Source organism: Amblyraja radiata, chromosome 19, assembly GCF_010909765.2.
Source record: "Amblyraja radiata isolate CabotCenter1 chromosome 19, sAmbRad1.1.pri, whole genome shotgun sequence".
Lineage (NCBI taxonomy): Eukaryota > Metazoa > Chordata > Chondrichthyes > Rajiformes > Rajidae > Amblyraja > Amblyraja radiata.
In genome coordinates, this window is record NC_045974.1 from 20,614,868 (window position 1) to 20,634,987 (window position 20,120).

Genomic DNA, 20,120 nt, shown 5'->3' on the forward strand with positions numbered 1-20,120 from the left:
TGCTGGAGAAACTCAGCGGGTGCGGCAGCATCTATGGAGCGAAGGAAATAGGCAACATTTCGGGCCGAAACCCTTTTTCAGACTGAGCGGAAATAGTAACACAGAGTTAATATCTGAAATCTGTCTACAGGGTAGACAGTCAGAAACATTTGCCCAGTTTGTGTTTTTCTCAAGGTCCCAGTTCCAGCAGTTCCATGTGTCTACCTGCCATTGCAAATATCACCGGGCATCCCCCCTCCCTCCCTCCCCCTCCCTCCCCCGCTGGGTAGCTTCGGCAGTCCTCCAGGCTCTTGGCAGCGCGGGTCCCCCTAAGCTCTGGACGGTCCACCTCCCTCTCGACGGTTGCTTACGCCGGCCCTGTCGCTGGTCTAACCAATAGGTTCTTAATCAGGAGACACAAGAAACTGCCAATGTTGGAATCCTGAACAAAACGCAAAGTGCTTGAGGAATTCAGTGGGTCAGGCAGCATCTGCGAAAAGAATGGACATGTTCTCATGACTTTTAGTTGTGCCCCCAAACGCAGTTTAATTTATTTAGTTTAGTTCACTATTGCTATGTGCACCGAGGTACAGTGGAAAGCATTTTTTTGTTGTGTGCTATCCAGTCAACGGAAAGTCGTAGAAACATAGAAACATAGGCGCAGGAGGAGGCCATTCGGCCCTTCGAGCCAGCACCGCCATTCATTGTGATCATGGCTGATCGTCCCCTATCAATAACCCGTGCCTGCCTTCTCCCCATATCCATTGACTCCACTAGCCCCGAGAACTCTATCTAACTCTCTCTTAAATCCATCCAGTGACGTGGCCTCCACTGCCCTCTGTGGCAGGGAATTCCATAAATTCACAACTCTCTGGGTGAAAAAGTGTTTTCTCACCTCAGTCTTAAATGACCTCCCCTTTATTCTAAGTGGCCCCTGGTTCTGGACTCGCCTAACATTGGGAACATTTTTCTAGCATCTAGCTTGTCCAGTCCTTTTATAATTGTATATGTTTCTATAAGATTCTCCCTCATCCTGCTAAACTCCAGTGAATACAAGCCATGATTACAATCAAACCGTCCACAGTGTATATATACAGTACAGGATACAGGGAATAACGTTTAGTGCAAGATAAAGTCCAGTAAAGTAAAATAAAGATAATCCAAAGCCGTCCAACGAGGTAGATTGGAGGTGAGACTGTTCTCTCGTTGGTGGTAGGATGGTTCAGTTGTCTGATAACAGTTTTAGATTCCAATGGGTGCCAATTGACGAAATTTAAGTTATAGAGTCACACAGTGTGGTAACAGGTCCTTCGGCCCAACTTGCCCACACCGGCCAACATGTCCCTGCTATACTACCCCCCTGCCTGCGTTTGGTCCATTTCCCTCCAAACTTATCCTATCAATGTCTAACTGTTTCTTAAACGTTGGGATAGTCCCAGCCTCAACTACCTCCTCTGGCAGCTTATTCCATTCACCTACCACCCTTTGTGTGGAAAAAGTTACCCCTCAGATTCCTATTAAATCTTTTCCCCTTCCCCCTTTGAACCTATGTCCTTTGGTCTTGGATTCCCCCACTCTGGGCAAGAAATTCTGTGAAAATTAAAACAAATTGTAATTCATGGTTGTGGGTTTTAAGCTGAATTTGCCATTGCTCGGGGTACCCTGCGCCCAGTACAACGCGTTAAGGCTGGTTGGTAGTTTTGTGGAAAGGAATTTTCGTTGACTCAGTCAGGGGATGACTTGTAAAAGTGATCCCATCTCTCCAAAACTCGCCACTTCGGCAAAAATGAGGAAATAAACCAACAAACGAAAAAAAAAACCCTAAAGCTACTCAAAGTATTTAAAGGCTGTTCTGTTTTTTCTTTGTTTGTTTTTTAATCTATAGATGTGTGAACATTGACTGGCGGTCGGGGGATCAAATGACACGTGTGCCTTGCGCTCCAAACCGAGTCCATTTAAAATGCCCCAGAAGCGGCGTAGGAGAGTTTAGTCCAGGTAAACCTCACCTGACTTAGTTGTGAGATACACCCTGGCATCAAACCGTCCCGGTGCAGGTCTGAAAGGTTGCACTTTGCACGCGTTACTGCCCGATGATACCAATAGACTGGCAGAGTTAACCATCTCAACGTTACATTTTACAATTCATCTTATTATTGGATAATCGCCATGGTAAGTCAGCATCTGCAATGCATGTAACTTTTCTCGGCAAACCGTACGTGACTCCTGTTAACGTATTGGGGTGGATGTTGGGGAATATGAATGCTGCTACTATGAGTAAAGTTTTCTTTATTTTTGTTTGTTCTCAGAGTTGTTGGGGACAAGACAGCTACAGCCCACTCTTCAATGATGCCTTTGAGGTGATACATCACCAACAACCCCCGCCCTTCCATCAAGAACCCCCTCTCCAGTATATCCGAAGCAAGTATCTCACTCCTTTACCGCCGGCCGCCGGTGGCGTTGAGTTTATTGGGCGCCAGATAACGTTGTCGCGTTGGGTAACCCTCTTCCCTTCTCGTCCAGGTCCTCCACCGCACTCCATGCACAGCCTCCAGCACCACCCGGACGCGGGGTCTACGCCGTACCAAATCCTAGACATCCAACCCCAGCGACTCCACGACATGGTGAGTGCAACATCTCCATCTCCCCATGAGTTAGGATACAGTCCCCCACCTCCCACCTACCTCGCTGCTGCCCTTGCACTTTTCCTCTGGGACTGCAATGTTGTAATTGGAGGAAATGCAAGGGGAAATGGTAGTATGAAGAAGGATCTCGACCCCGAAATGTCACCCATTCATTCTCTCCAGAGATGCTGCCTGTCCCGCTGAGTTACTCCAGCATTTTGTATCTATCTTCAGTGTGAACCATCATCTGCAATTCCTTCCTACACATAGTTTAGATTAGTTTAGTTTAGTTTCGTTCAGTTTAGTATAGAGATACAGCGTGGAAACAAGCCCTTCGGCCCACTGAATCCCTGCCAGCCAGCGATCACCCATACACAATTTATGGAAACCAATCAACCTACGCCATCCTTTGGGATGTGGGAGGAAACCGGAGCACCCGGAGAAAACCCACACGGTCACAGGGAGAACGTACAAACTCCGTACAGACAGCATCGGTAGTTAGGATCGAACCTGGGTCTCTGGCGCTGTGAGGCAGCAACTCTATTACTGCGCCACTGTGCCGCCCTAGTGGCCAGACCCTGAACAGCATTGATGTGCAGAGGGGACTTTTGGTCGAAGTCAATAGTTTTCTGAAAGTGACAACACAAGCAGATAAAGTGGTAAAGAAGGCAAATGGTATGCCTGCCTTTATTGGTTCGGGCATTGACTGTAAGAGTCAGAGAGTCATGTTGGAGATTTATAGCACTTTGGTTAGGACCTTTATCACCCCGGTCATTCCTTATTCTCCCCAATCCATCCGGGCAGAAGCTTGAAAGCACGTACAGTATCACCAGTTTCTGGATCAGTTTTTTCCCTGCTGTTATCAGACTACTGAAGTGACCTCCCATAAGCCAGGGCGTTGTGTCGATCTTCCAACCTATCTTATTGTTTTCCTTGCACTTTTTTGCTCTGCACTTTCTCTACAACATTATAACAGAACATTCTACACTCTGGTATTTTTCTCTTTGCACTGCTTGCTGTGCTTGCGGGTGCTTGATTGTTCTTGTGTAGTATAGTTTGTCTGGATAGCATGCAATTTTTCTTGTTGTTTCTCTGTATGTGACAATAATGGGGTGGCACGGTGGTGCAGAGGTAGAGTTGCTGTCTCATAGTGCCGGACATCCAGGTTTAATCCTGACTACGATTGCTGTCTGTACGGAGTTTGCATGTTCTCCCCTATGACTGCATGGGTTTCCCCTGTGTGCTCTGGTTTCCTCCCACATTCAAAAGACAAGCAGGTCTTTGTAGGTAAATTAGTATCTGTAAATTGTTCCTCATGAGTAGGCTGCAAAACTGTGATAACATACTGTAGGACTAGTGTACGGGTGATTAATGGGCTGAAGGGCCTGTTTCTGCATTGTTTCTCTAAACTAAGAATAAAATGTAATTATAATAGTCTTACAGCATGGAAACAGGCCCTTCAGCCCAACATGCCCACACCAATCAACATGTCCCATCTAGACTAGCCCCACCTGCCTGGCTTGGGTCCATACTCCTCTAAACCTATCCTATCCATGTACCTGTCTAAATGTTTCTTAAATCCAAACACCCATCACCTTTTGTGTGAAATAGGTTCCTCCTCAGGTTCATTTAAAATATTTTTCTCCTCACCTTAAACCTACAGTATGTCCTCTGGTTCTCGATTCCCGAAGAGACTCTGTGCATTTACTTGATATATTCCTTTCCCGATTTTGTACACCTGTATAAGATCACCCTTCATCCTCCTGCAAACCAAGGAATAGAGTCCTAGCCTACTCAACCTCCTCCCTATAGCTCAGGCCCTCGAGTCCCTGCAACATCCTCATAAATCTTCTCTGCACTCTTTCCAGCTTAACAACATCAAATTGGGTGATCGATGGTCAGCATGGGCTTTTTGGTCCTTCATCTCTGTCCTAAATGACCGAGTCTTTATTCTAAGACCCATGGCTTATGGGCCATGACCTATGGGCCACATGCAGGCAAATGGGACATGCCCAATATGCCAGCTTGGTTTGCATGGGCAAGATGGGCCGAAGGGCCTGTTTCCATGCCGTTCAACTCATTGGTTCTGACCTCAGCCCGCCCCCTCTATAGAAATTGAGGCTTTGGGGGAAATCTCCCTCTCTCATTTTCCAACGAGGCGGAATTGGAAAGGGGTGGTCACCGAACCCTGTAATTCTAACCAGATATCTGCCTTTCCATCTCCAGGTGGATTTCAACATGGATGGCACCAAGGTGATGTACGAGAGCGGGGTCCAGATCCCAAACTATTACCCAGAGAGTCACATTCCGGATTTCTTCATCCCAAGGCAAGGGAAAGGTATGTCTCTTTAACTTGACTCTCTTTGGTTCGTTGAGCAGCTTTTCCAAGACAGGCTACCAATGGGGATTAAAGCACCATCCCACATCTGCACACCACACAGGCTGCATTGGTTAGGGCTAAACCCAGAGACACAAGGCTCTGGAGACACAAGGAATTACATGCTGGTTTACAGAAAAAGACACTAAGTGCTGGAGTAACTCAGCAAGTCAGGCAGCATTCCTGGAGAACATGGATAGATGATTTAGTTTGGATAGAGATAGCGTGGAAGTAGGCCCTTCGGCTCACCAAGCTCACACCGACCAGCGATCCCCATACACTAGTTCTATCCTACACACTAGGAACAATTTACAGAAGCCAATTTACATACAAACCTGCACGTCTTTGGAATGTGGGAGGAAATCGGAGCACCCAGAGAAAACCCACGCGGCCACAGAGAGAACGTACAAATTCCATACAAATAGCACTCGTGGTCAGGATTGAACCCTGGTGTCTGGTCCTGGAAGGCAGCAACTCTACCGCTGCGCCACTGTACCACCCCTATGACAGAATCTGTTCTCCCTGACCTCTGACATTAAGCTGGAAAGGGTGCAGCGAAGATTTGCCAGGACACAAGGGCCTGAGTTATAGGGAGAGGTTGGGCAGGCCAGGACTCTATTCTTTGGAGCACAGAAGGTTGAGGGGTGATCTTGTTGAGATGTATAAAATCATGAGGGGAATAGATAGGGTGAATGCATGGAGTATTTTACCCTAAGAAAGGAAATCAAAAACCAGAAGACATGTTTAAGGTGAGAGGGGAAAGATTTAATGGGAGCCTTACGGGCAACTTTTTTACACAGAGGGTGAAGAGTACATGGAACGAGCTGCCAGAGGAGATAGTTGAGGCAGGTACTATACCAACATTTTAATGGCAACTGGACAGGTACATGGATAGGAAAGGTTTAGAGAGTTATGGGCCAAATACAGGTAAATGGGACTATCTTAGATGGGGTATTTTGGTCAGTAAATGGGACTTGCCCAATATGCCAGCTTGGTTTGCATGGGTAGGAGGGCCTTTCCTATGACTGAGGGGCAACTATTTCACACAGAGGGCGGTGATTATATGGAAGGAGCTGCCAGAAGAGGTAGATGAGGCAGGTACTATGAGTTGGACCCAAGGGCCTGTTCCTGTGCTGCCTGACTCTGTGTCTCTGTTCCAGGCAGAAAGAGGCTTCGCCTGTACGAGTTCCTGAGCGAATCCCTGCGTGACTCGGAGATGTCCGACTGTATCCAGTGGGTGGACAGGAAGAGCGGGGTCTTCCAGTTCATCTCCAAGAACAAGGAGAAGGTGGCCGAGATGTGGGGCCGGAGGAAGGGCAACCGCAAAACCATGACCTACCAGAAGATGGCCCGGGCCCTGAGGAACTACAGCCGCACCGGTGAGATCGTCAAAGTCCGCAGGAAGCTCACCTACCGCTTCGATGCCCAGTTGTTGCAGAGACTGGGAGCAGAGGCGGCCTCCCCCTACACCCTCACTGACCAGCCGCACTACACCTGTGAGCACTGGCACTACAACTGCACCTACAACGAGCTGTTGCAGGAGGGTGCTACGTGATCTGTCCCCACCCTCGCCGGCTGCGTTTATAAACACAGGAGTGTATCCACAAATTAACCCACCTCTGGACAAACATGGTTCCTACTCTGTAAATAAGTCTTGGCCCTTTTTTCATCTGCGTCTCTGTATCTGTATGTCTATGTGTGTGTTTCTATTTCTATGTTTAATGTGTGTGGCTGTCTCTCTGTGAGTGTGTGTCTTTGTGTGTGAGATCGACATGTGTATCTGGGTGTGTCTATGTGTCTCTCTCTATGTGTGTATCTATGTGTATGTGTCTATGTGTGTATCTCTGCCTGTGTCTGTGTGAGTGTGTGTGCGCGTGTGTGTCTATCTCTCCGCATGTGTGTGTGCCCAAACCACAGCGTTACTCCAGCACTTTGTGTTTTGCCCAAGATTCCAGCATCTGCACTCGTGTGTCTATGTGTGTGTGTATGTGTCTGTGTGCGTGTGCATGTGTCTGTGTATGCGTGTCTGTGTACGTGTGTATGCATGCGTGTGTGTCTGCGTGTGAGTACGTGTGCGTGTGTGTTGTGTATGTGTCTGTGTGTGTATGTGTGTATGCATGTGTGTGTGCATGTGTGTGTGTCTGCGTGTGTGTGCGCGTGTGTGTGTGCATGTCTGTGTGTTAGAACACACCAGGAGCAGCAGGGATCGTGGTGGGGGAGCAGTGAGAGAAGGTCTCACAGAACTCCCATCAGAGAGAGCAGAACTTCTTCAAAGTAAGCTGAAGAAGGTCTGAAGAAGGACCCGGCCTGAATCGTCATCTGTCCATCTCCGCTACAGGTGCTGCCTGACCCCTTGAGTTCTCCCAGCATTCTGTCTTTTGCCCAAGATTCATGCATCTGCAGTCTCGTGTATGCATGTTTCTGTATGCATGTGTGTGTCTGTGTGTATGACCGTGTGTGTCTCTGTGTGTATGTGTGTGTGTGTTTGTCTCTGCGTGTCTGTCTGCGTGTCTGTGTGTGTATTTGTGTGTGCAACTGTGTGTATGTATATGTGCATGTCTACGTGTGTCGCTGTGTATGTCTCTCTGTGTCTCTGTTTGTCTGTGTGGCTGTGTGTGTGTGTGTGTGTGTGTGTGTGTGTGTGTGGATGTTGTGTGTGTCGATGTGTATGTGTGTTGCACAGGCAGGTATCAATCTGACAACACAAAATTCTAATGCAGTTTTTTCAACCTGAAGCACCGACTGCCTCATTCTCCACAGGTGCTGCCCGACCTGCAGGGTGTTTCCAGTACTTTCCGTTTTTATACCAATAAAGGTTCCCAGTTTTGTACAGTCTGTGTTTGTGACTCACGTTAAACGCGTTTAGAGCCAGCATTTGGTGTGGTTGTGACTCTGTGACCCCCTCCCCCCCCCCCCCTTCTGGAACTGTTATCCTCGGTTACGAGATTGCTGACGAGGGGGGGGGGGGGAATATCCTTCTGGAGGGGTACAAAAGTGTGGGAGGGTTTAGGAAAAGAGCGTGGAGATTAAGTACACGGCAAAGAGGGGTGTGTTCGGATGGGGAGAGGCGGAGAGTGGAACATGGAAATACAAAGAGCATCTGAGGGGCACGTTTTATACCGAGACAGAAGTTAATATCATAAGCGCCCGACCGAGAGGAGGTGATGGAATCAGATACAAGACTCAAGATTCAAGAGTATTTTATTGTTATATGTACCGAAACAGAACAGGACATTCTTACATACAGCAGCACTCCAGGTCTGTAGACACAGTAATCAATAGATAATATATATATTTTTAAAAGGTCACTAAATTAAAAAAAGAATACAGTGCAAAAAAGACAAAACCACAAAAACAAAACTTCAAAATGAACCAATCATTTCCTCTTCTCTTCTCTCCCGTCGGGCAGAAGATACTAAAGCTTGAAACCATGTCCTACCAGATTCAGGAACAGGTTCTTGCCTGCTGCTATCAGCCTAGTGAACTGTCCTCCTAGAAGCTAAGGTGTAGTCCCGATCTTCCAGCCTACCTCATTGCGAACCTTGCACTTTTTCCTCTGTAACTGTAATGCTATATCGCTACAACACTATATTCTGCGCTCTGGCATTTTTCTCTTTGCACTATCTGTTGTACTGGTGTATGGGTTGATTGTACTCGTGTATGGCCAGATTTGACTGGGTAGCACACAAAGTGTTTCATTGTATCATGGTACATGTGACAATAATAAACGTATGCCAACACCACTCACCCTGCAGCGTGAACACAAGGATTCCACCAGCTATAGTAAAGGGGTTCAGACTGGTGCTGGAGACAGATGTGATGTCAATGCCATATCTGGATTTGGAGCTAAAATAACATCTGGCTCTTGGGTTTTCTTAGCTTCTGTTTAGCAAAGGTTTAGTGGCAAAAATCACCTGTCGCGCACAAATCCATAGATTACAATTAGCCTCACCTACGCCCACCTCCCCAACATCTGTCCCCATCACACATCTGGATCACCATCACAGCTATTAGCCCTCACACCAGCCTTCCTCTCACATCTGCCTGCCCCCCCCCCCCTCCCCCATTCATGTGGGTGCCCCTCAGACCTGCCACCCCATTCCCTACACATCTGGAATAACACATCTGGGTGCCCCACATACCTGCACACACCTCCCCCTTACACATCTGGAATAACATCTGTCTGCCCCAACACAGCTGGCCTCTCCCCCTTCACCTCTGCAACAACACCTGGCTGTCCCTACAGCTCTCTGCTGCCATCGAGTCTTAGAGTGTGGAAGCAGGCCCTTCGGCCCAACTTGCCCAAACCATCCAACATGTCCCATCTACGCTAGTCCCAAACTGCCTATGTTTGGCCCATATCCCTATAAAATATTCCTATCCATGTTACTGTCCAAATATTTCTTAAACGTTGCGATAGTCCCTTTCTCAACTACCTCCTCCGGCAGCTCGTTTCATACACTCACCACCCTTTGTGTGAAAATGTTACCCCTCAGATTCCTGTTAAATCTTTTCCCCCTCACCTTCAACCAATGTCCTCTGGTTCTCGATTCCCCTGCAGGTAATACACTGTGCGTCTACCTGATCTAGGGGAACTTGAACCCGCTGCCTGACACGTTGAGTACTCCAGCGTCTACCTGATTATAATATTGATTATTAGACATTTATCTCTGTATTATTGCGTTTGCAGGGGTTTACAAAACTGTAGCAAGTAAGAATGTAATCGTCTGTTCCTGGTACATATGGCAATTAGACACTCTTGACTATTGAAATATGAGTTTAATGTTGTAACGGTAATCTTAGCGCATGTGAATAGTGAAAGTCCTGGATAGAGTGAACGTGGCAGAGGGTGTACTGTAGACAAGAGACTGTGCGTCGAATACTTTCCATACACCTGGCCACATCGCCACACACCTGTTGTGCCGCACTTCCCCTCACCCCCCACAACAACACATCAGTCTAACCCTCCTTCCACCCCCCCTCCCCACCCACAGCAGAATAGCGCCCGGGATTTCTGACTGTTAATGTCCTGAGGGTGATCTACCCCGGGGGGTAAGGAGGGGGTAGGGAGTTGCTGTTTTAGTCGCGGGACGGGACGGGAGTTTTGAGTTGGGGTGGGGAGAGAGAGAGGGGGGAGGGGGGGGGGGGGCGTTCTCCGGGAGGGACACCGGCCAGATAGGAGATGGGTTGGGGAAGGGCTTTGTAGGGGAGGGCTTGCTCTACAAACTGACGTGTGCACCGGGTTATAAAGAGGGCGGAGGGCAGAGGGGAGGGACAGGACACACGGGGAGTCCCGCCAATGCAGTGGGAGCCGAGGCTACTCTCTGCACTAACGCTCGGTGCTAGCCCCTCTCTCCAGCCCTGCCTGCCTGCCTGCAGAGAGACGGACACCGTCTCCCTTGGTCCTGCGGAGGACTGGAGTCACTTGTCCTGCAGCACATCACCGGACCTTCTGTACGCCGGTGAGTGACCGGTCACTTTGGTCTTAGTGAACGGGGGGCTGGTGTCAACTTTGTGTGTGTCCCTGATCTCTGCAAGGGTAGGGAGACTGAGTGTGTGGTTGTGTGCGAGGGTGCATTGCTGGGTGTGTTTGCAACTGAAGACATAGGGCAGGGAATAGGGCAGAGAGCAGGCTATTCGGCCCATTGTGTCTGATCTAAATGTTCATAAATTCATAAGACGTAGGAGCAGAATTAGACCATTCAGCCCATCGAATCTTCTCCGCTATTCAATCGTGGCTGATCTATCTTCCCCGCTCAACCCCATTCACCTGCCTACTCCCCATAACCCGCGACACCCTTGCTAATCAAGAACCCGTCAATCTCCACTTTAAACATACTCAATGGCCTCCACAGCCGTCTGTAGCAATGAATTCCACAGATTCACCACCCTTTGACTAAAGAAATTCCTCCTCATCTCCTCTCGAAAGGTATGTCCTTTATTCTGAGGCTGTGCCCTCTGTCCTGGACTCTCCCACTAGTGGAAACACCACGTTCACTCTATCCAGGGCTTTCACTATTCGCATGTATTAAGATTACCGTTACAACATTAAACCCATATTTCAATAGTCAAGCGTGTCCAATTGCCATATGTACCAGGAACAGACGATTAAATTCTTTACTTGCTACAGCTTTGTAAATCCCTGTAAACGCAATAATACAGAGATAAATATCTAATAATCAATATTATAATAAATTAATACCAATGATACCAAAAACCAAAGCCCGTAGTGCAACGAAAGACATAAAAGATCGCAGTTGCTGAGGTTAGTGTCGTGCAGTGATTCTTGTCCTGCTGGACCTATCTGCTGCCTTTGATACAGTGGATCATGATATTTTAATATCTCGGTTACAGCACCTAGTGGGCATTTGTGGTAGTGCCCTGGAATGGTTCAGATCTTATCTGGCAGACAGAAATATGTGTGTAAGCCTTGCTGGTTCTGAATCCTCCTCCGCTCCTCTGTCATATGGGGCTCCACAGGGTTCAATTTTAGGGCCCCTGCTTTTCTCACTGTACTTACTTCCTCTGGGTTCCATTGCATCTTTTTTCATTGTTATGCTGATGATAGTCAGATATATGTGCCGCTGAAGAAGAAAGATGCTTTCTCAGTCAAACCACTACTGTTATGTCTTGATGACATTAAATCCTGGATGGCCCTAAACTTTTTTAATTTTAATGAAAAGAACACAGAAGTGATAGTGTTTGGTCCCAATGGCTCCCGTGAACCTCTCCCTGTTGACTTGGGTCCCTTGGCACTGTATGTGAAGCCAATAGTTTTAAACTTGGGTTTTAAGATGGACAGTGATTTTAAATTAGATCGTCAAATAGGCGCGGTAGTTAAGTCCAGCTTCTTTCATTTAAGGCAGCTGGCAAAGGTGAAGCCCATTCTTGAACGACAGCATTTTGAAACAGTAATCCATGCCTTCATTACGTCTCGGCTAGATTACTGTAACGCACTTTATTTTGGAGTTAGCCAATCTTCCCTTGCACGTCTCCAGTTGGTTCAGAATGCTGCTGCTCGCCTTTTAACTGGAACACGTAAGAGGGAGCACATAACGCCTATTCTGGCCTCCCTCCACTGGCTGCCTATGTACATTTAGAGTTCATTTTAAGATTATTTTATTTGTTTTTAAATCTTTAAATGGTCTCGCCCCGCCTTACCTCTCTGAGCTGCTTCATCCCTACGATCCTGCTAGGTGCCTCAGGTCAGCTGATCAGCTGCTCCTGGAGGTACCTAGGTCTAAGCGGAAGCTCAGAGGGGATAGAGCCTTCTCTGTTGCTGCTCCGACATTATGGAACACTCTACCTTTGCACATTAGACAGGCCCCTTCACTGTCCATTTTCAAAACTAGTCTTAAAACCCTTTTCTATTCCTTGGCTTTCGCCCCTGCATGAGACTTTGCTCTTGTTTTAGTGTTTCTATTATTTTTTATTGTTTTTACTGTCTTTTAATGTTTTTATTGTTTTGTTTTATGTTTATGATTAGTCATGTACAGCACGTTGTTGCAACAGTGGTTGTTTTTAAAGTGCTCTATAAATAACGTTCAGTTCAGTTCAGTGTCGTGCAGTGTCGTGCAGTGTCGTGCAGTGTCGTGCAGTGTCGTGCAGTGATGGTTTTTGGGGAGACGCTGTTCTTGAACCTGCAGGTCACAGTTTTCAGGCTCCCGTACCTTCTTCCCGATGATAGTAGCGAGATGAGAGCGTGGTCAGGAAAGATTTAACCTCAGATGCAACGTTTTAACTCGGAGGGTGGTCCTATCTGGAACGAGCTGCCAGAGGCCGCTCAAGAAGCAGATACAATTGCGAATTTTAAAAGACATTTGGATGGGAACCAGATTTGGATTTGGATAGGATCCAGATTTATGGATAGGAACGGGTTGGAAGGATATGGGCCAAATGCAGGCAAATGGGACTAGCCCTGTATGTCAACCTGGTTAGCATGGTCAAGGTGGGCCAAATGGCCTGTTTCCATGCTGTGCGGTTCTATGACTCTATGCGATGCTGCCTGACCCACTGAGTTCCTTGAGCAGTTTGATTTTTGTGCAAGATTCCAGCATCTGCACTCTCCTGCATCTCGTAAAGAATGTTGCAAGAATTGTAGTCAGGATGGGCCATCCAGGTTCTCCAGAGACACCAAGTGTCGGAGTAACTCAGCGGGTCAGACAGCATCTATGGAGAACAGGGATAGGTGACATTTCGGGTCGAGACGAGAGGTCTGAAGAAAGGTCCCCACCTGAAATATCACATGTCCATGTCCTCCAGAGATGCTGCCTGGCCCACCGAGTTACTCTAGCACTTTGTATCTTTTTTTGTCAACCAGCATCTGAAAAAAGAACGTTATTGGCTTGAAAGTTCTATGGGATGTTCGGATGGGTGCTCTACACACGCGGGTCTCTCCGCCTGTGGCCATTTATCCGTGTGCATATGACTCGTGCATGTGCTGAGGAACGCTTCCTGTTAATTTATTGTGTCTCAAGAACAGGTCTCCTTCCAAGCAAAGATTGGATGACGGCTCTGTCCCTGAATGATGGTAAGACCTTTTCACCCTTTGTCTGCACAATCCGGCCCAGAGGCTAACAATGCCATGCGCTGGCCTCATCTGCTTTGGTTTTGTGATCTAGAACCCTAGCGTGGAGGATCTGGAGGTGATCATGGAGTTCCTGGATGAGCAGCAGAGGCCATATACTTTCGAAGCCCAGGCGGCCCCGGGGCCTGGTGAGTGTGGGAGCCCCGCGGCACGGCACACACTCAGTTCATTCCGTTACACACGCAAGTACATACACACACACACTTACACATGTACTCACACACACCTACTCATACACACACATACTCACACACGACACACACATTCATGCACACACACTGAAACACTCACACACACTCACACACATGCTCACGCGTGCACACTCACACATTCACGCACACGCACACTAACACTCACGCACATGCTCACGCATGCACACTCATTTCTGAAGAAGGGTTTCGGCCCGAAACGTTGCCTATTTCCTTCGCTCCATAGATGCTGCTGCACCCGCTGAGTTTCTCCAGCTTTTTTGTGTTTCTGCACACTCACACACTCTCACACGATGACACACGCTCACACACGCTCACACACGCTCTCACACACTGACACACGCTCTCACACACTGACACACGCTCACACACATATACATATTTACGCACACACACGCACACTTACGCACGCATTCGCACTCACAGTTTAGAGGTGGAGTAACTCAGTGGGTCAGGCAGCATCCCTGGAGAACATGGATTGATGACGTTTCGGGTCGGGTTGGCTCTGAAGAAGGGTCCTGACCCGAAACGTCGCCTCTCCATGTTCTCCGGAGATGCTGCCCGACTCGCTGTGTCACGCTAGCACTTTATATTTCTCTTGTTTCCATTTAGTCCCTAATCTATTCAGCCAATGTCTCTGCCTCCTCCAGGGCGCTGTGCTTACGGATTCTCCCTGGAGAATTGGCATCCCACGACCAACACCAGCAGCAACTCAGCCTTCCCGGAAATATTTCTGCCAGCACAGTTTTACGCCGTTAATCCGGTAAGGGCCATGGAAGCGGGGACGTGGCAGGTTCTGGGAATCGGGGTTAGAGGGGCAGGGAAGCATAGGGATAATGTTTACCCTGAAGGGGAGGGAAGTAGAAAGGAGGGGAGGAGTGGGAAGTGACAAGAAGGGAAAGGATGGGGAGGGAAGGGGAGAGGAGAGAGAAGAATCTGTGACAACCCGACCCGAAACATCGTCTATCCATGTTCTCCAGAAATGCTGCCTGGCCCGCTGGGTTACACCAGCACTTTGTGTCTTTTTTTTTGGTGGTAAATCAGCATCTGCGGTTCCTTGTGCCCACCTCCTCTGGCAGCTCGTCCCATTGAACCATCACCCTCTGTTGCGGAAGCTAATAGTAGCAGCTAATGTACATCCAGCAAGACCTTACCAGATTCAGGGACAGTTTCTTCCCAGCTGTTATCAGGCAAATGAACCATCCTTTCACCAACGAGATAGCGGTCCTAACCTCCCATCTACCTCAGTGGGGATTTTGGGACTATCTTTAATGCTTACTATTGAGGGAGCGCAGCGTAGGTTTACAAGGTTAATTCCCGGGATGGCGGGATTGTCATATGCTGAGAGAATGGAGCGGCTGGGTTTGTACACTCTGGAGTTTAGAAGGATGGGAGGGGATCTTATTGAAACATATAAGATTGTTAAGGGTTTGGACACGCTAGAGGCAGGAAACATGTTCCCGATGTTGGGGGAGTCCAGAACCAGGGGCCACAGTTTAAGAATAAGGGGTAATCCATTTAGAACGGAGACGAGGAAACACTTTTTCTCACAGAGAGTTGTGAGTCTGTGGAATTCTCCACCTCTGAGGGTGGTGGAGGCCGGTTCTCTAGATACTTTCAAGAGAGAGCTAGATAGGGCTCTTAAAGATAGCGGAGTCAGGGGATATGGGGAGAAAGCAGGAACGGGGTACTGGTTGGGGATGATCAGCCATGATCACATTGAATGGCTGTGCTGGCTCGAAGGGCCGAATGGCCTACTCCTGCACCTATTGTCTATTGTCTATAATCAGACTTTACTGGCTGTATCTATACACTGTGGACGGCTCGATTGTAATCCAGTCTGAATAAGGATCCTGACCCAAAACGTCACCCAACCTTTTTCTCCAGAGATGCCGCTGATCTACTCTGGCACTTTATGTCTATCCTTTGTAATCATTTATAGTCCTTCTGCCGATCGGACAGCACAAAACAAAAAGCTTTTCACTGTATCTCGGTACATGTGACAATAAACTAAACGGAACTAAACTAAACTAAATTGTCTTGCACGCAGCAGGGAGAACCTGTTAATGAGTGATGTTCTTCTTCTTCTTGCAGTGTGGGCTCTCTCTCAGCGCTGAGTGTGTGTCCGACCCTGGCTGCTCTCCGCTGCCCGGACCCAGTCCAACTCTGCCTTCAGAATACCTGCTCAGAGGCACCGGCAGTGACAAGCGTAAGGACTTTAACATAAGAACACGAGAAAATCGCAGGTTTAGTCCGTTCACAGCCAACCCCTGGTTCTTCAATTATACTTTAATGTTACATGTACCGAGGTACAATGCTTTGTTTGTGCACACAATCGGGGAAAATCATACAGCAGACCTCACTGAGGCAGTACACAAAGAGTCGCCGCGTTTCTGCCGCTGACAAAGATACACAAGGGCGGCACGGTGGCGCAGCGGTAGAGATGCTGCCTTTGAGGCCCGGGTTCAATCCTGACTACGGGTGCTGTCTGTATGGAGTTTGTATGTTCTCCCTGTGACAACAGGTGGACCCCCCCTCCCCCCCGGTCTCGTTATGTTCTCGGCAGCTCCCCGCCAGGTTGCTTTTGACGGCCCTTCTCGCTCTCGGCGGCACAGGTCCCCCTACTCACTGTCGGCTCCGCAGCGCATCCCGCAGCGGGGTAAAAGACTCCGTGCATTCACTCTATCTATCCCCCCCTCATGATCTTATACACCTTTATAAGATCACCCCTCTGCTTCCTGCACTCCAAGAAATAAAGTCCGCAGACAACATCCTATCCGGATGCGTCACGACTTGGTTGGGTAACAGTTCTGATCAAGATTGCAAGACATTGCAGGGAGTTGCGAATATAGCCCACGTTTTTTCAGTGTACCTCGGTACACGTGTTAATAATAAACTAATGCTAACATCAACACCAATACCAATACTAAAACCAATACCAATATCAATGCCAATATCAATATAAATACCAATACTAATACCAATACTAATACCAATATCAATACCAAAATAAATATCAAGACAAATATCAATATTAATATCAACATAAGTGTTCTAGAATGATTCCCATGTCAGTACATCCATCTGATCACCAACACAACACAGACATAGAAAATGATTGGATCTCTGTGAACCCCTTGACTCAATTCCTCTCTCTCTTCTTACCCCCCCCCCCCCCCTTTTTGCAGGGAAGAGGAGGGTAAGGCTCTTCCAATTCCTCTTTGAGATGTTAGAGGACCCACAGATGAGCAACTGCATCTGGTGGCTGCAACCCTTGGGAGGACTCTTCCAGTTCTCGTCCCAGAACAAGGAGAAGTTGGCGGAGATCTGGGGCAGGAGGAAGGGCAACAGGAAGACCATGACCTACCAGAAGATGGCCCGGGCTTTGAGGAACTACTCCCGGACTGGTGAGATCACCAAAGTGAAGATGAAGCTGACCTACCAGTTCAACCAGCAGATCATCAGCCGACTTCGTAGAGGCAGCAGGAAGCCTCTCAGCTGCCCCTTCATCCACTGACAAACTCGGTGACCCCCTGCAGCCCCTGGAGTCAAGGTGCCCCCCTCCCCCATAACAAGTATACCGCCACGTTGAAAGATGCTATATAAATACATCTCCTTCTTATCCCTTCTTCAGATAATCTAGCAGAACTGGAAGGGCGGGTAGGGAATCTCTTCCCATTGGGTTCCAGGGAGAGCCACATTTTTCTGAATGAATTAGAACATAGAACGAACAACATAGAACATAGAACAGAAATAGGCCCTTCAGCCACAAGGTCATACAGCACAGGAACAGGCCAACCTGCCAATGCTGAACAAAATATCCCATCTGCACTAGTCCCACCTGCCTGTGTTGGCCCAAATCCCTCTAAACCTTTTCTATCCATGTACCTGTCCAAATGTTTTGGCATCGTGCCCATGATGAACATACTGCCAAGACCAATTCTTATCTGTCTGTACATAATCCACTTCCCCTCCATTCCCTGCACATCCACCTCCCCCCATTCCCTGCAAATTTCTTCTCCACTCAGCGATACGGAGGTTTCCAATTCCCTACCACTCAAGGCAACAGTTGGAGCAAGTTAGTTGTTTTCAAGCATGGCAGCTCTCCCGAAAATACTTGTTTGCCCAGCCCGCCTGATCGATCCAGGGTATGCTCCCTGAATAATGCAACAGTGCCGCAGAAGAACAGGGCCTGTCTAGGACCGAACCGTGACAGTGCCTTGGGCCATTTGCTCTGCACAAACACTTGCTGAGGTTTTTACAATTACGTGTGAAATTCCTTTTCCCTTTTTGCTGAGGAAGAGTCCTGACCAAAGATCTTATAGCTATAAGATCTTTGGTCCTGACCTGTGACGAGCTACCTCTTTCAGAACCGTGGGGTGTAGTCCATCTCATCCAGGTGACTTGTCCACTTTCAGACCTTTCATCCTCCCAAGCATCTTCTCCAGAGATTCCATTTTTTCTTGTTCTTCACACATGGTTCTATGGTTCTATGGTTCAATGTTTCAATGGGTTAATTGTTCAATGGTTCAATGCTTCTTTATTACCCATGTAACAAGGTACAGTGAACTTCTTTTTCCGCATACTGCTCAGTAAGTTATCTATATTACTAAAAGTCTGATCTTGACCGCTTTTGGCTCGCTGTGCTGTGATTTCCGAGAGAACGCCGCCACCTACGGCCGTCATTTTTGGCCACCTCGCTCAGAGCCCCCCTCCGCCTTCCGGGATCGGAGGAATTTTCCCATTGATGAAAAATCAGATATTAATGGGGTTTTTTTAAATCGCCATTCTCTCTGCTGCCCCGGCTGGCAGCAGGGGGGATGGACTATACAACCCGGAAGTGTATTCCCTCACTCAGTCTCTGCCATACCCAGGAAGCGAGAGGGTCATGGCTCTCTGAGCTGCGAATAACACTGAACGCACGTCCACTCCACGGTGAGTCCCCTCGATGCGGCTGTAAAGTGGCTGCTGTCCAATTGTTTGCCTCACCCTTTTAAAAAGTTTGTGTTCACAAAATGAATTTTGGTTGTCAGGTGGCTGCTGCCCAATTGTTTGCCTTGGCTTGGCTTTTAAAATCGTTGCAACAGTTGGCTGCCAGCCCAAGACTCCATTCGGCCCACAATGTCTATACTAGCCCTCTGAAAACCAGTACCTTTGGCCCACAACACCGATACTAGCACAGCAGAAATCCCCCCCCACCCCCACCACTGGCGAGCAATATTGGAATTGGTGGAGAGGTGGAATATTGCGTAGGTGACCAGCCCTCCCGTGTGATGTTGGGACCCAACGGGTCCCACTTAGTCTAGTTACTATATGTAAACATGATCCCAGGTCAAGTATAGAAACAGCCCACTGTCCGTATACAAGAGCTGCCAGGTTTTGGCACCATTTTCAAAGTCCCAGGTGCAGCTGGCCATAAAGGCCCGTTGTCCTGGAGGCATTGCATGGTTGGCCTGGCCAAGCGAAGCTATAGGCATCCTCCACCGCTGCTCCACCGCTCCGTGCCACTACAGGCCGAGTCCGGTCCATGCGCTTAGACTCCTGGTGCAGCCCCCATTCAGTTATTCCAGCACTTTGTGTCTTTCCATCGATCTGAACCCTGGGTCATTTTAACCACCTTCTCCAGGTTAAGTAAATTAGTCCCAACTCCCTCACTAATTAATCATCAATAAACTGGCAGTGTGGGCATGTTGGAGGCGGGTGGGAGAGAGCAGGAAGATCAATACAAATGTTTATCAGCAAGACGGATGAATCAGGTCAAGAGTGTTTAATTTCATGTGTACTGGCTCCAGAAAAATAAATGTTTTACTCACTGTAGCTTTACAGCCTCAATAACATAACAATAAATATATAAGAGTCAAGAGTGTTTTATTGTCATATGTCCCAGATAGAACACTGAAATTCTTACAGTAGCACAACAGAATAAGTTAGTAATACAATAATCAATAATAAAATGAATGACTGGTGATGAGTAATATATGCTGGGCTCTCCAGTGATGTTCATGTCCTGTGGGTGAACATAACTCTTACAGTGGCTTGCAAAAGTATTCATACCCCTTGAACTTTTCCACATTTTGTCACGTTACAACCACAAATGTAAATGTATTTTATTGGGATTTTATGTGATAGACCAACACAAAGTGGTGCATAATTGTGAAGTGGAAGGAAAATGATACATGGTTTTCAAATTTTTTTACAAATAAAAAACTGAAAAGTGTGGCGTGCAAAAGTATTCAGCCCCCCTGAGTCAATACTTTGTAGAACCACCTTTCGCTGCAATTACAGCTGCAAGTCTTTTGGGGTATGTCTCTACCAGCTTTGCACATCTAGAGACTGAAATTTTTGCC

At 47.8% G+C, this 20,120-nt stretch overlaps 2 protein-coding genes across 2 annotated transcripts; both read left to right on the plus strand.

Annotated features, from left to right (window-relative positions):
* The first annotated feature begins 1,984 nt into the window (after window positions 1-1,984).
* Window positions 1,985-6,735, plus strand: LOC116984214 (transcription factor Spi-C-like). The gene is made up of 5 exons (XM_033038353.1): window positions 1,985-2,148; window positions 2,286-2,397; window positions 2,500-2,600; window positions 4,827-4,938; window positions 6,138-6,735. Exons 1-5 carry the CDS (start codon window positions 2,146-2,148, stop codon window positions 6,530-6,532), a joined length of 723 nt encoding a protein of 240 aa, XP_032894244.1. The 5' UTR covers window positions 1,985-2,145; the 3' UTR covers window positions 6,533-6,735.
* A 7,810-nt stretch (window positions 6,736-14,545) lies between these two features.
* Window positions 14,546-17,290, plus strand: LOC116984264 (transcription factor Spi-C-like). The gene is made up of 3 exons (XM_033038381.1): window positions 14,546-14,581; window positions 15,868-15,982; window positions 16,962-17,290. Exons 1-3 carry the CDS (start codon window positions 14,546-14,548, stop codon window positions 17,288-17,290), a joined length of 480 nt encoding a protein of 159 aa, XP_032894272.1.
* The last annotated feature ends 2,830 nt before the right edge of the window (window positions 17,291-20,120 follow it).